This window comes from Dama dama, chromosome 20 (assembly GCF_033118175.1).
Source record: "Dama dama isolate Ldn47 chromosome 20, ASM3311817v1, whole genome shotgun sequence".
Taxonomy (NCBI): Eukaryota; Metazoa; Chordata; class Mammalia; order Artiodactyla; family Cervidae; genus Dama; species Dama dama.
The window spans coordinates 12,801,316-12,815,396 of record NC_083700.1 but is presented as its reverse complement, the minus strand read 5'-3'; the positions used below and the strand labels follow the sequence as shown (position 1 = coordinate 12,815,396).

General features: G+C 39.8%; 1 protein-coding gene across 1 annotated transcript; it reads right to left on the bottom strand.

The window, feature by feature from the left end:
* Positions 1–8,775: 8,775 nt before the first annotated feature.
* On the bottom strand, positions 8,776–13,240 carry LOC133074459 (PWWP domain-containing protein 2A-like). Its single transcript, XM_061168399.1, has 3 exons — positions 13,164–13,240; positions 11,457–12,049; positions 8,776–10,891 (listed from the first exon to the last, which is right to left on the bottom strand). Exons 1-3 carry the CDS (start codon positions 13,238–13,240, stop codon positions 9,210–9,212), a joined length of 2,352 nt encoding a protein of 783 aa, XP_061024382.1. The 3' UTR covers positions 8,776–9,209.
* Positions 13,241–14,081: the final 841 nt, after the last annotated feature.

Sequence of the window (14,081 nt, the reverse complement as noted above, 5' to 3'; positions counted from 1 at the left end):
AAACCACTAGATCATTCAGGTATGACCTAAATCAAATCCCTTATGATTATACAGTGGAAGTGATGAATAGATTCAAGGGATTAGATCTGATAGACAGAATTCCTAAAGAACTATGGATGGAGGTTCATGACATTGTACAGGAGGCAGTGATCTAGATCATCCCCAAGAAAAAGAAATGCAGAAAGGCAAAATGGTTGTCTGAGGAGGCCTTACAAATAGCTGAGAAAAGAAGAGACATGAAGGCAAAGGAGAAAAGGAAAGATAAATCATCTGAATGGAGAGTTCCAAAGAATAGCAAGGAGAGATATGAAAACCTTCCTCAGTGATCAGTGCAAAGAAATAGAAAGAAACAATAGAATGGGAAAGACTAGAGATCTCTTCAAGAAAATTAGAGATTCTAAAGGAAGATTATATGCAAAGATGGGCACAATAAAGGACAGAAAAGGTATGGACCTAATAGAAGCAGAAGATATTAAGAAGAGGTGGCAAGAATACTCAGAAGAACTATACAAAAAAGATATTCATGATCCAGATAACCATGAAGGAGTGTCACTAACCTAGACTCAGACATCCTGGGATGCAAAGTCAAGTAGGCCTTAGGAAGCATCACTATGAACAAAGCTAGTGGAGGTGATGGAATTCCAGTTGAACTATTTCAAATCCTAAAAGATGATGCTGTGAAAGTGCTTCACTCAATATGCCAGCAAATTTGGAAAACTCAGCAATAGCCACAGGATTGGAAAAGGTTAGTTTTCATTCCAATCCCAAAGAAAGGCAATTCCAAAGAATCTTTAAACTATCGCACAAATGCACTCATCTCACATGCTAACAAAATAATGTTCAAAATTTTCCAAGACAGGCTTCAACAGTATGTGAGCTGTGAACTTCCAGATGTTCAAACTGGCTTTAGAAAAGGCAGAAGAACCAGAGATCAAATTGCCAACATCCATTGGATCATCGAAAAACCAAAAGAGTTCCAGAAATGCATCAAATTCTGCCTTATTGACTATGCCAAAGCTTTTGACTGTGTGGATCACAACTGAAAATTCTTGAAGTGAGCACAATACCAGACCACCTTACCTGCCTCCTGAGAAATTTGTATGCAGGCCAAGAAGCAACAGTTAGAACTGGACATGGAACAACTGACTGGTTCCAAATTAGGAAAGGAGTACATCAAGGCTGCATATTGTCACCCAGCTTATTTAACTTATATACAGTGTATATCAGGCAAAATGCCTGACTGGATGAAGCACAAGCTGGAATCAAGATTGCTGGGAGAAATATCAATAACCTCAGATATGCAGATGACACCACCCTTATGGCAGAAAGTGAAGAGGAACTAAAGAGCCTCTTATTGAAAGTGAAAGATAGTGAAAAAGTTGGCTTGAAAGGCAACATTCACAAAGCTAATATCATGGCATCCAGTCCCATCACTTCATGGCAAGTATATGGGGAAACAATGGAAACAGTGACAGACTTTATTTTGGGGGGCTCCAAAATCACTGCAGATGGTGATTGCAGCCATGAAATTAAAAGATGCTTACTTCTTGGAAGAAAAGCTTTGACCAACCTAGACAGCTTATTGAAAATCAGAGACATTACTTTGCCAACAAAGGTCCACCTAGTCAAGGCTATGGTTTTTCCAGTAGTCATGTATGGATGTGATAGTTGGACTATAAAGAAAGCTGAGCACTGAAGAATTGATGCTTTTGAGCTGTGGTGCTGGAGAAGACTCTTGAGAGTCCCTTGGACTGCAAGGAGATCCAACCAGTCCATCCTAAAGGAGATCAGTCCTGGGTGTTCATTGGAAGGACTGATGTTGAAGCTGAACCTCCATTACTTTGGCCACCTGAGGAGAAGAACTGATTCATTGATAAAGACCCTGATGCTGGGGAAGATTGAAGGCAGGAGAAAAAGGGGATGACAGATGATGTAATGGTTGGATGGCATCATTGACCCAATGGACATAGTTTGAGGAAGCTCTGGGAATCGGTCATGGACAGGGAAGCCTAGCATGCTGCAGTCCATGGGGTTGCAAATAGTCGGACACAACTGAGTGACTGAACTGAACTGAGCTGGAAATTTTATCTTTTCACAAACAGTGCTAGCTGTGCTCTTCATTCAAACCAAAACTATATCAGAGAGTAATCATCCTGTGTACTTACCTTCTTCCTAGTGCTGAATGCATTCTAGATATGTCTGCCTTTATCCTGTCTCTATTGTCTTCAAGTAGTTTCTCTTTATATTTCTTCCAGAGTTTGTAATTGTTGTCTTCAAGAGGTTTAACAGACCAAGTTCTTAACTCCTTTAGATGAGAAACAAAATTTCTACTTGCCTTTACTTTTTTGAAAGTTACAACCCAAACATTTTAATAAAATATTTTATGCCATTTAAAAACTTTTTTGTCTAATTAGTTGAAATTATCTAATTTCAACTGAATCATTCAGTTGAAAATTGATGCAAGTAATATAAAATTATATTAAGTGTCTTAAGGAAAAAAATGTAGTTCGAGATATTACGTGCCTACAAATTATTGGAAAGTTTTAAATAACCAAGAGTCTGTCACTGGAATTAGTGATTGAAGAACACTTGACATTAGCTGAAATCTACAGGTCAAGAAAATGTTGCTGCTGGTTGTAACCATTTTACAGTCTTTTCAAAGCACTCATAAAAATAGGGAACAGAAACCTAGTCTAACTCCTGCAGGAAACTCTGAGCAATCAGGTTCTTAATAATTTGCTTCTCTATATAATCAAGATGAAAGAAAGATGACCTCAACTTTGCCTTCCACTTTACTGTCATGAGGAAAACCGAGAAAGAATGAAACTGAAATAAAGGTCAAAGGAGAGCTAAGAAAAGAGATAAATTGAGCCTATGGCGATGTCATAGTCTATGATTCACAATTTGCCTGCAACTCATCATTTGATATTCAAATGTTTCTTCAGATAGTGGAGTGATAAATTTCTTTTATCTACTGAATCTTATATAACTGGATTTTTTTTTTTTCACTTTTTGCAATACAATAGACAAAAATTATTCTGGAACCATTTCAAGTGTACTAGTTAATGGACAAACCCTTCTTTCTCCATTTCATACCATATATTGGGTGAAAAGTTCTGTGAAATCAGTCACACATTGCTCCAATTTCTATCTAGAAGGCATCTTGATTAAATTAGATATTTAGCTGTATGAGACTGAGAATCTTTTGAATAGCACAGAGTTTTAAGACTTTCATCTTTATTTTTCCCCTCAGCTATTTGGATGGTGGTGGCGGTTTAGTCACTAAATTGTGTCTGACTCTTGGACCCCAGGGACTGTGGCCTGCCAGGTTCCTCTGTCCATGGGATTCTCTAGGCAAGAATACTGGAGTGGGTTGCCATTTACTTCTCCAGGGGATCTTCCCAACCCAGGAATCAAACCCAGGTCTCCTGTATTGCAGGTAGATTCTATATGTACTGAGCTATGAGGGAAAACTTTTGGATAAAGGGAAGCTATTTGGATAAAGCCAGCTTATTGCAAAAGAAACCTAGCAAGAGTGTGAAGCTGAGTTAAGTGAAAGACAGAAAGATAAAAACTATTCATTTATTCAACATATATATTGAATGCTTACTATGAATCAGGCAATATCTTAGAGATGGGCTAAAAATTTAGCAAAACAGAGAAAACTTTCCCATGGAGGTTGAAATAGAGATGTAAATGAAAAGTATATATATATATATATATATATATAAACTTAACTACACATAAAAATATGTGTTAAAGAGAAAAATCAAATTATAGATGAGGATGTTTTCCAGAGGTTGACCTCTGAGTCAAGACTCAGCATACTGTTGTAATGCAAGTCTATGAATCAAGCCATATCTGATCAGAAATGTCTTGAACTTCCTAGTGATTTATTTATTTTGATGTGGACCATTTTCAAAGTCTTTATTTTGGCCATGAAGCATGTGGGATCTTAGCCCCCTGACCAGGGGTCATACTCTCAGTCCCTGCATTGGAAGGTGAAATCTTAACTACTGGACCACCCAATAATTTAAGCCAATAGATTCCCTTTCCTTATGCTGGGTTATATTGTGCTTCATTTACATGAAAATCAAAGCTACTAACTTACAAGCCACAGTCTTTTTATAATTTTTAAGATTTCTTCTTTACATTTTTACCTCCATATCTATCTTTCCTTTATGTGCAGAGCTTGTTTTGTGTATTGACCTTCCCTTGTGGCTCAGACATAATGAATCTGCCTGTAACACAGGAGACCCAGGTTCAATCCCTCAGTAGGGAAGATCCCCTGAAGAAGGCAATGGGTGCCTACTCCAGTATTCTTGTGTAGATAATTCCATGGACAGAATCTGGTGGGTTATAGCCCATGGGGTTACAAAGAGTCAAACAACTGAGGGACTAACACTTGTTTTCACTGGGTTCTCCAGAGAAACACAACCAATAAACTATATTCACATATGTTCTAGTCACAGAAATTGGTTCATACAATTATAGAGATTATCCTAAGTCCACAACTGTGTCAAGAAGTGATTCTAGAAATGTGACTAACTGCAGTATTTTTCAGATTTATTGCTGCCCTAATACCTTTGAGGTCTTTGAACAAATTTTTTAAAGGTTTATGCTGAAGACTTGGCCTGCACCCCATGGAGAATTGTTTGCTTGGGAAGATACACTGAGCAGACGAGATGGCCAAGAAACCCAGGAATTCTGCAACTATTAGGAGGAATTGTTGTGCACATTTGAGAACTGTTGGAAGCAGCAGTAGCCATTGTTATAGCTCTGTTGGTAGCCTCTGAAAATTGTATAGCTGGAATAAAGACTCTGAGTCAGTAATCATCTCACTTGGGAGTTTCTGCTGATTTGAGGACAGCTGCTAGGGAGTTCTATCAGCTACATCTCAGTCAAGAACTACTAACAGAACTGCAACAGAGTAAAGTGGGAGAAGACTTCAATGCTAAGTGCCTGAAATCTTTTCTGACCTCGCATTGTGAGTCACTCATGAAGGGGGGGGGGGGTGAGTTTTTCTTCATTATCTCACAGAAGAGGAAGAATAAACATTTCTAGAAAATCTGAAAGTGTAGAAATTGTGTTGGCTGAGTCTAGCAACAGAAAGCTTGACTTTAACTTCATTTCAAATACAGGATATGAAAACTGTGGCATACGTGTGTACAGCAGGAAATTACCTGGTTTTTTTTGTTTGTTTGTTTTTTGTTTTTTTTTTCTTCTCTCACCTACCTTGGGTCTATTCAATAGAGAATTGTGAGAAAGAATGAGGATAATTAGGGGACTGGTCAAGCCCTCTAGGATGTTACCCAAGATTTTTTACCCTATTCCCTATTCTTGAAGCAGGCACTTGATTGGAGATCTTTTCATCTCCATCAAGCTTGGAAGAAGTGAAGTATTGTCTCTATGGCCCACATCTAAACACTCCATGGTTATCCTTCAGTCCTCAAACCAGCTCTTTGCCATTGTTCTTCAAAGTCTCAGTTTTACTAGCTACGATATCACCCTTTCTCATCCCTCACACTATGTGTTCCTATGCCCCTCTTCTTGGTGCAGAAACTGAATTTGTAGAGTTCAGATGAAACTAGACTAAAAAGGATAACTTTGCTTCTTTATTTGCCATGATAAAGCAGGCTTTATTTGTCTTGGTGAAGTCCAAGGATGAAAAGGGTTTTCTTCCTTACTTAATAACCTCAGAAAATTCAGTCCTGTGTTACCTATTGTAATATGGGTTTTCCATATTATTTCTCTTTTCTTAATTTGCAAAAATTTTCAGCTTCTAATGAGCTATCAGGCAACCTGGGACTAATTGCCAGCTAACTGCCAGTATTAATCTTCTCCTGTTTCCTTTTTAGCCTGTTGGACCTGTGAGATTTAGTATCCAGGTTGTTTCCTACATCCTATTTACTCATTGAACAGATTGGAACTGTGCCAAAATTAATGTTGCAATAATGGATCCCTGGAGCTTTGGAAAGTATAAACATAAACCAGCATGTTGGGGCCACAGCTAATAAGAAACAAAAGAAAATTTCTTCAATGATGCTTTAGGGGATACTTCTCATAATTCTCAGCAGAGGAGGTAGGAACACAGTTTGGAGGTATTGAGATGTCAGTAGTAGAAAGAGAATAGCGTCATTTAAAAATAGAAATGATTATAGTAATATTAGTTTTTGAGTCTTATTTTTATTAGATTTTTAGGTTTCACTGACTTCTAATAGCTTTGTGCTAGGGAACATAGAGAAATAGGCCCTGTTGGGTTATTTTATGTAGAAAATTGAGTAAAATTAGTGCTTGGGTATAGTGATACAGAGGTCTCCGATGATAATTTTAGAAATGTCCTAATCATCCTGTGAGTTTTAGTCTATCTATGAGTGATGGTTAAAAAGAGCATGTAGGGAAAGCAAGGCACAAATACACAAGGTAGACTTAAAAGTTGGAGAATAATATAGGGCCATGGGGTGATAAATAGAGCATCACCAATGAATTGTAGTAGGCACAGGAATGGTTATAAATAAGCACCATAAAATATGCTCCCCTACTCCATGGAACTTACTTCCTTTCTATCAGCCATCTCTGAAAGGCTGATTCCTTTTGAAAGTCTTTTCTGGGTAATTGGAAAAGAAAGGACATAAACTTCTAATTCCTTATCAAAAATGAATTTTCAACATTTAGTTCATTCAATGCCCATTCTCAAACATCACATGAAACTGTTCTCTGGTGACAATGGTATATTAAAAACTTCTAACAGGCAATGAAGGGATAAAGGAAATATAACTGACTTATTTTTCCTTACAGACTTTCTACTGTCTTTAGCACTCCACACTCCTAACATTCTGTGGACAAATAATCTAAAGCATCAGACTCATAAATGGGAACTGAGGAGGTAAAATAAATTACACTGTTCAAGAATATCCTGTTGGTTTGTTTTGTTAGATATCTAATGATGCATGAAAGTGTTTGGAAGAACCAGAGCTTTAGTAATAGTAGTAATAATAAAAATAAAAGCAATGGTAGGGTATCATGACGACTTGGGTCTGGTTAATGTTCTATAACTTCTTGGTTGTGTGACACATTAACACAATTATAACTTTGCAATGTGATCTGATAGATTGTGAGCTGAATCCCTGTTCCCAGATTCTCCAAATAAGGCTTAAAATCCCATCATCTCTTTCATGACTTTACATTATGCCTTTCGCGGATGTCATCTTTAAAAAAAATCAAATATTTAGTCATCAATTCATTAAACAAATAGTTCTTAAGTAGCAATTTGTATTTATGTTATGGGAAATATAAAACTGCTCCCAAGGTATTTATACTCTGATATATGAGAAAGTAGAGGCTGGTACTTTCGTGATATATTTTATGCACAATAGAAAGTCATTAAATTAAGAGAAGAGAAAGTACATGTCCCACTTATCATTGGAGACCAGAGTAGTCAGAGGTCACAGCTTCTGTTTGAGCTTCAATAATGAATAGAAAGTGCATAAGGTTTTCCAGGTGAAGGGGAAAGTATGAGTAAAAGCACAGAGGTGAGATACTGCAAGATGAGAAGACATAGTCTTGCTGTTTGTTGAAGAAGGAAAAGTGATTTACAATTATTTCAGTTAAGAACAGTACTCTACCTAAGATAGATACAATTTAAAAATAGATATGTAGTAACTAGATATATTACTTTAATTTATTAATAAATTAGCACATTAATGAATGGATAAACTGATAAAAGTGATGACTTATCTACTCAGTGTGCGTGCTCTGTTGCTAAGTCATGTCCGACTCTTTGTGACCCCGTGAACTTCAGCCCGCCAAGATCCTCTGTCCATGGGATTTCCCAGGCAAGAATACTGAAGTGAGTTGCCATTTCCTTCTCCAGGGGATCTTCCTGACCCAGGGATCAAACCTGTATCTCCTTCATGACAGGTGTATTCTATACCACTGAGCCACCAGGGAAGCCCTGTCTACTTAGAGAACATATCAAGTCTACCTATTAGCCTACTGGTCACTATGCTACACTCAGGTAGAAAAATGAAACTGATACTTTTGCTTCTCTTGAAATGAGAGAATGTGAAGCGAAAACATTCAAAGATGGTATAGATTAAGAAATATACCTTGAAAATGTAGGATCGGACAGCTGGTCTCTTCAACTGAGCTACTTTAGGTAGAAGTTTTTCTTTTTGTATTCTTCTTTGGTGCCTTATATTTTCTTTTTTTTTTTTTTTTTTGGATTTAGTCGATTTTATTTACAGCTTGTTTTTTTTTTTTACATTTCAAAGCATTACACAATTACAGTTTCTCATTTTCTGACCTGCAAACAGATAACCTTAAACGGAAATTTTTTTTAAAAATTATCAAACTAGGTACATCCAGAATGCAACAATTACATATATGGCAATTAATTCACAAAGTGTAATTTATCGGGACGTATCCTAAGAATTTAGGAACAGCCAGTCAGTCAGGAGAAATCTGACCAAATTTAGCAATCAACTATTTACATATCCAAAGACAAACCTATCTAAACTCCCAAACCAGAAGTTTGAAAGTTTTTAAGTCCCCACTGGACAAGAGAGAGGGTGCGATGATTCAGACCTAGTCAGCCTTTACAGTCTTAATCCTCAGTACTGAGCTGCTTCCCCAGTGTGCAACTCAACAGCAAGCATTGCAGTTTGTCAGACATCCAAGTCAAACTCCTGTGCCATTATGCACATAGAAAGTACTGGTTAATTAAAAAACAAGAAGTCATTAAATATCCTCTCTGTTCCCCCCAGCTCACCAGCCCTTAAGATTCCAGATATGCAACCTGTGTCACACAGTGACAGGCAATATTTTATATATGTATGCATCTATGTACACACATACACGTACGTGTGTGTATACATATACACATACACACAGTACTAGGTACAAATGGCAATTAACAGTCCCTGCAAAAATTCATTTTCAGTTCAGGCTATGGCTCCAATGCCTGGGATGGTTTTAGACTTCAAAACTGAAAAATACTGCTAAAATCTCCTTTCCTAAAGACAAAATTTGATTGCTTGTTCAGTTTAAGCTTCTGTCTAAAAATGGCTATAAGGTTAAGTATAAAAAAGCAGCCAGCTGAGTGCAGTCTCTCTCGGGTTTGGCCAAGCTGTCTTGTAGAAGTTACCCCCTCACTAGACTAGAAAACCTGGGCGCCTCCCAAAGGTTCTTGCCTACCTTACTGTCCATGTTCACGTTTCAAACTGTGTCAGCAGAGCCCGCACTTCAGGGGTCAGCTGCTTGGCAGCCTTAGCTGCCTCTGTGATAGCCTTGCGATACAGGCCCTTTCTCTTCTTATTAAAGCGTGACTGGAAGTTTTCTAAAAAGGGGGAGAGTTGCGAAAGAGCCAGAAAAGATGTTGTTGGAGACCCAAACCATGAAATACGGGCCTCCTGTCGGACTAAAAGACCGCTATCTTTCCGGCTCACAGTTATGGTAAGAATACGGGCTGGCCACCAGGGGAAGCCATATATCTTGGCCCAGACAATGTCCCCTACACATATGGTCCTGCCATCTGGTGTGATGCACTTAGAGACGTTTTTGGAAAAGACTTTCATTTTCAAGGAATTACTGAGCTTTTTCTCTTCCTTTGAAGAGGAGGAAGTGGAGGTGGAAGGTGCATGCATACAGCCTGGAGGAAAATCAAAACTTTCAGAAGAACTACACTCAGAGTTGGAGGATTTCAAATCATCTGTGCTATCAATGCTACACACTGAAGCACTGGAAGAGTCAGATTTCTTTTGATTTAGGGTCATGTAAACAGAGATACTGCTTTTGCTGCCCTTTCTGCCCAGGGTCTGCGGTTCCTCCTGCTCACCAGGCACAAGCACTTCAGTTGTGTCCTGAACCCCACTGCTGGCCTCTTCAGGGCCTTTGGAGGGACTCTGACTTTCTGAAGGGGCCTCACCTGCTGAGCGGGTAGAGGTGCAACGGGACTGGGGCTTGGGTGCCATCTTGCTGCTTCGCATTTTCTCCAGCCCGGTCTTCAGAGAAGAGTCATTTTCTTCATTCCTGTATCTCTGGGGCTTTAAACGAACCCGGGGTGGAAGAGAGCCTGAGCTAGGGTTCTGGTATCGACGTGTGAAATGGACCTTTGAATGCGCACTTCTGGATGTAGAGGTTTCACTCTGCTTCTTCTGTGCCTTTTCTTTGGCAATTTTCAGCACTTCCCGAGCTTTTGCATGATCCATGTTTTTATTCTGGAGCACTTTTTTAGTATTTAACTGAGCTTTTGATGTATTTGCCTGAGCAGAAACTTTGACTACTCTGCCTCTGCTGTGAGTAATATTTGAAACCTTAACCACAGCATTTCTTTTCTGGCTTTCATTTTGGTTTCTCCCATCCACTTTATGGTCAGTTTTCAGTTTTTTATTCACAGTAGTTACACTTTCATTTCTCCGTTTTTTATCTTCATATTTAGAAGAGTCACTTGCACTACCACCTTTTCTAATTTCTTTTTTTTCAGCAACAACACTGTTTTTACACTTGTCACACAAAACTTGCCTGGGTCGTAGTTTAATAGCATTCATTATTGAAGTAGGTTCTTCCCTGTACATTTTTCGTTTGGGTCGCTTAATTTTCCGGGGAGGTGGCTGAGGTATTGATTGGTTATATGTGTCCCTGATAAACAAAGGGGGAGGATAAGGTGCTCCTTCATGGAAGAGAGGTGGTGGTTTGGAAGTCCACAGGCTTTCGGCCAAGCTGAGCTCAGGAGGTGGGACAGGAGAAGGGTCGTTGAGAACAGCACCATTCACTTCACGCTTGACTTCTGTCCCTTCTTGGAATGTATTACTTTGGAGCTCCATGGCTTTGGGTTTATCCTTATATTCCCTTTTGGGAAACACTGTCACAGGGATCCCATGGGGCCCAAACCATTCAGCACCACTTTCTTTTCTTTAGGTTTTTTTTTTAATTACATGTGTCCTGCTCCTTTTCCACAAAAAGATTCTCTTCAAAAATGTCTTCTTCAATCAAATAACTCTTTTTGGACCTTCCTTTTGCAGATTTGAAATCCAGATTCTCACACAATCACTGCCCTTCACTTCTGTTTGATTCAATAGCATACACACTACTGACCATACATTCTGTCTTGCTAATAAATACATCAGTAGAAAGCACACTGGTCTTATTCTGCTTTCTGTTTTATGAAAACCAAAGTGCAAAAGTCCTAACTCAAAATTCTTTATAAATAGAAAACTAAAAAAAATTTTTGAGAAGTGTTTGCGGTAATGGTAAAGGCTCCCATCTTTTCCCATACTTCTATTATGTATTTCTTCCCCAAACGAGGACGATTCTTGTGTCTTGATGGGAGGGCAAGCAGTTAAAAGTAAAACACACTAAAATAAGCCATATCTAAACAGGTGAGATGCCATCAGAGTGTGTGCTGTTGCAGGAAACAGAATGGAGAGCTATGAATGGGAGTCTCTGCACTTCATATCTTTTGGACAAATCCATGAGGACCCCGGAGAAGAGCTTCTCCCCGAGGCGGAACGACACGACAAGCGCGTCCTCAATGATGTGGTCCAGCGTGACCCGCACCTCCGAGCCGGGGATCAGTTGCGACACCGCGGAGTCCCCGCCTGCCGGCGGCACGAGAGCCGGGGCTGCTGGCTGGGGCAGCGGCGGTTCCTGGCGCTCCTCGGGAGCCGGGGGCTCCTCCGGCGGCGGTGCAGGAGAAGGTGGCAAGCTGGGCCCTTCCTGAGGCGCGGCTGCCGCCGGCTCCACTACTCGAACGGGCAGCTTCTCCTCAGGCTCCAGCTCCAGCCCCGCCGCCTCCGGGCTGCGGGCGAGCTCCCCCGGCGGCGGTGGCGGCGGCGGGAGCGGCGGTTCGTCGGCCTGAGGAGAGGACTGCTGCCCGTCAGCCTCGCCGTCCAGCACAGATGCTTCAGTGGCCGTGACCGGGAGGGGGTCAGTGCCGGCCTCGCTGCCGGGGATGGGCTCCATCTCCGGCTCGGCCTCGCCGGCGCCCCCCTCCCCGGGGGACGCCGCAGTCGCTGCCGCCCGGTGCCTTATATTTTCAACTATTTGGTTGCTTTAATCTTTTTATCACTTTAAAAATTCAAACTTGATTTTAGTTGAATTGCAAAAAGGATTTGCTCATCCTTTAGTAAGGAGAAATTGGAGGAGCTGAAACTCCTTGAGGCCAGATGCATCCAATGCAATGTTGAGTTCTGTTGGAAATCCAGATAAAATGTGAACAGACACAAGTGTTCATGTTGAAGTAAGGTCTGATGTGTTTGATTTATTTTCTCTTGAGGTTTGAAACTACAATTAGAGCAGAATCAGAGAATTATCTTGGCATAACTGTAGATATTTAGTAATATCAATGGCCAACTTGACTGTAATAAATTTGTGTTTCTCTAGAGTCACTTAAATATACTAAAATCCATCCAACTCTCTTCTATTCATTGCATGAAATCGATTGATTAAGGGGAAAGGATGTACTAAAGTCAACACAATATTATTGTCTCCATAAATGCATGCAAATAGGAATTGGGTATGCATGTTGGTCTGGTAGATTTTTTTAAATAAAATAATAGGATTAAAAACTAAAACCTGAAGTAGATATATGTTTAAAGTATCTCTAAAAGGAAGCTTAAGAAAAACTAACACTACTTCCTGAAAATTAAATACCTTAGGTAGCAGAAGCTGACATTTAATAGAAGTTTACAGTGTGCATGTGCACTTCTCAGTGCTTTAATTTTCATAAGAAAACAAGGAAAGAGGTGTTATTAGTATTTTATGTTACACATGAAAAAGCTGAAGCACAAAAAAATTACACAGATAATAAATGATAGAGTTAGGCTGATATGCAGGAAGTTTCAGACATTTCCATTCCCTAATTGCTATTTGAAGTAGAGAGTGTGAAAATAATTTCCTAGACTTAAACACTGGAAACATGTACTCTTGAGTTTTGGAAACAATTCCATGAATTGACATGGTCCATTGGGCATTTCCTACTAGCAATAGTCCTTATCCCTTCTCCTATTTCTTGTTCCTCAATCCATAGTGGAAATAACTATCTCCCCTTTTCATGGCAAACTCTGTTTCTTCATTTTTGTCCTCTGTAGATCAATCTTGGGGAACAAATCAACCAAGCTAATTATTCCTCTGTCACAGAGTTCCTATTGATGGGATTCTCCAACCTTGGAGAAATCCAGTTCATCCTCTTTGCTGTTTTTCTGTGCCTGTATCTGATTATCCTGAGTGGAAACATCACCATTGTCACTGTCATCTGCCTGGATCGCAGCCTCCACATCCCTATGTATTTCTTCCTAGGGATCCTTTCCATCTCTGAGACATGCTATACCTTTGTTATTCTGCCCAAGATGCTCATAAATCTGTTGTCTCTGCTCAGAACAATCTCACTTATTAACTGTGCCACTCAGATGTTTTTCTTCCTTGGTTTTGCTGTCACTAATTGCATGCTACTGGGAATCATGGGTTATGACCGCTTTCTTGCCATCTGTCATCCACTTCGGTACTCTGTCCTTATGAGCTGGCAAGTCTGTGGACAATTGGCAGCCACTTGTGCTGTAATTGGTTTTTTGTTTTCATTGATAGGCTCCCTCTTAGTTTTTGAACTACCTTTCTGTGGCCCCAACAAGATTAACCATTACTTCTGTGACATCTCACCAGTTATCTGCCTTGCCTGTACTGATTCCTATATCAATGAACTCATCATCTTCATTGGTGGAGTTTTAGCACTCATGGCCCCTATGACTTTTATCTGCATCTCTTACGGCTTCATTGTTCACACCATCCTGAGGATCCCATCAGCTGACTGCAAGCGAAAATCCTTCTCCACTTGTGCCTCCCATCTTACTGTAGTCATTGTCCACTATGGCTGTGCCTTCTTTGTCTATCTGTGGCTGTCATCCAAGTACCCATCCAGCAAAGATAGACTTGTGACAGTGACCTACACAGTTGTGACTCCATTGTTGAACCCCCTGGTGTATAGCCTAAGGAACAGAGATGTCCAGATGGCCATTCGAAAAGTGACTGGCAGAAGAGGATTTTATTCTAAAGCTCTGTAATAAGAATAATTTATATCTATAAAATAC

Coding starts and splice junctions, on each gene's coding strand:
- LOC133074459 (XM_061168399.1), bottom strand. CDS start 13,240: ATGGTGATGTTTCCACTCAGGATAATCAGATACAGGCACAGAAAAACA. Junction 12,050..13,163: donor ATGAACTGGATTTCTCCAAG/GTTGGAGAATCC, acceptor AAAAGATTAAAG/CAACCAAATAGTTGAAAATA. Junction 10,892..11,456: donor CCTCATGGATTTGTCCAAAA/GATATGAAGTGC, acceptor GTGGTGCTGAAT/GGTTTGGGCCCCATGGGATC.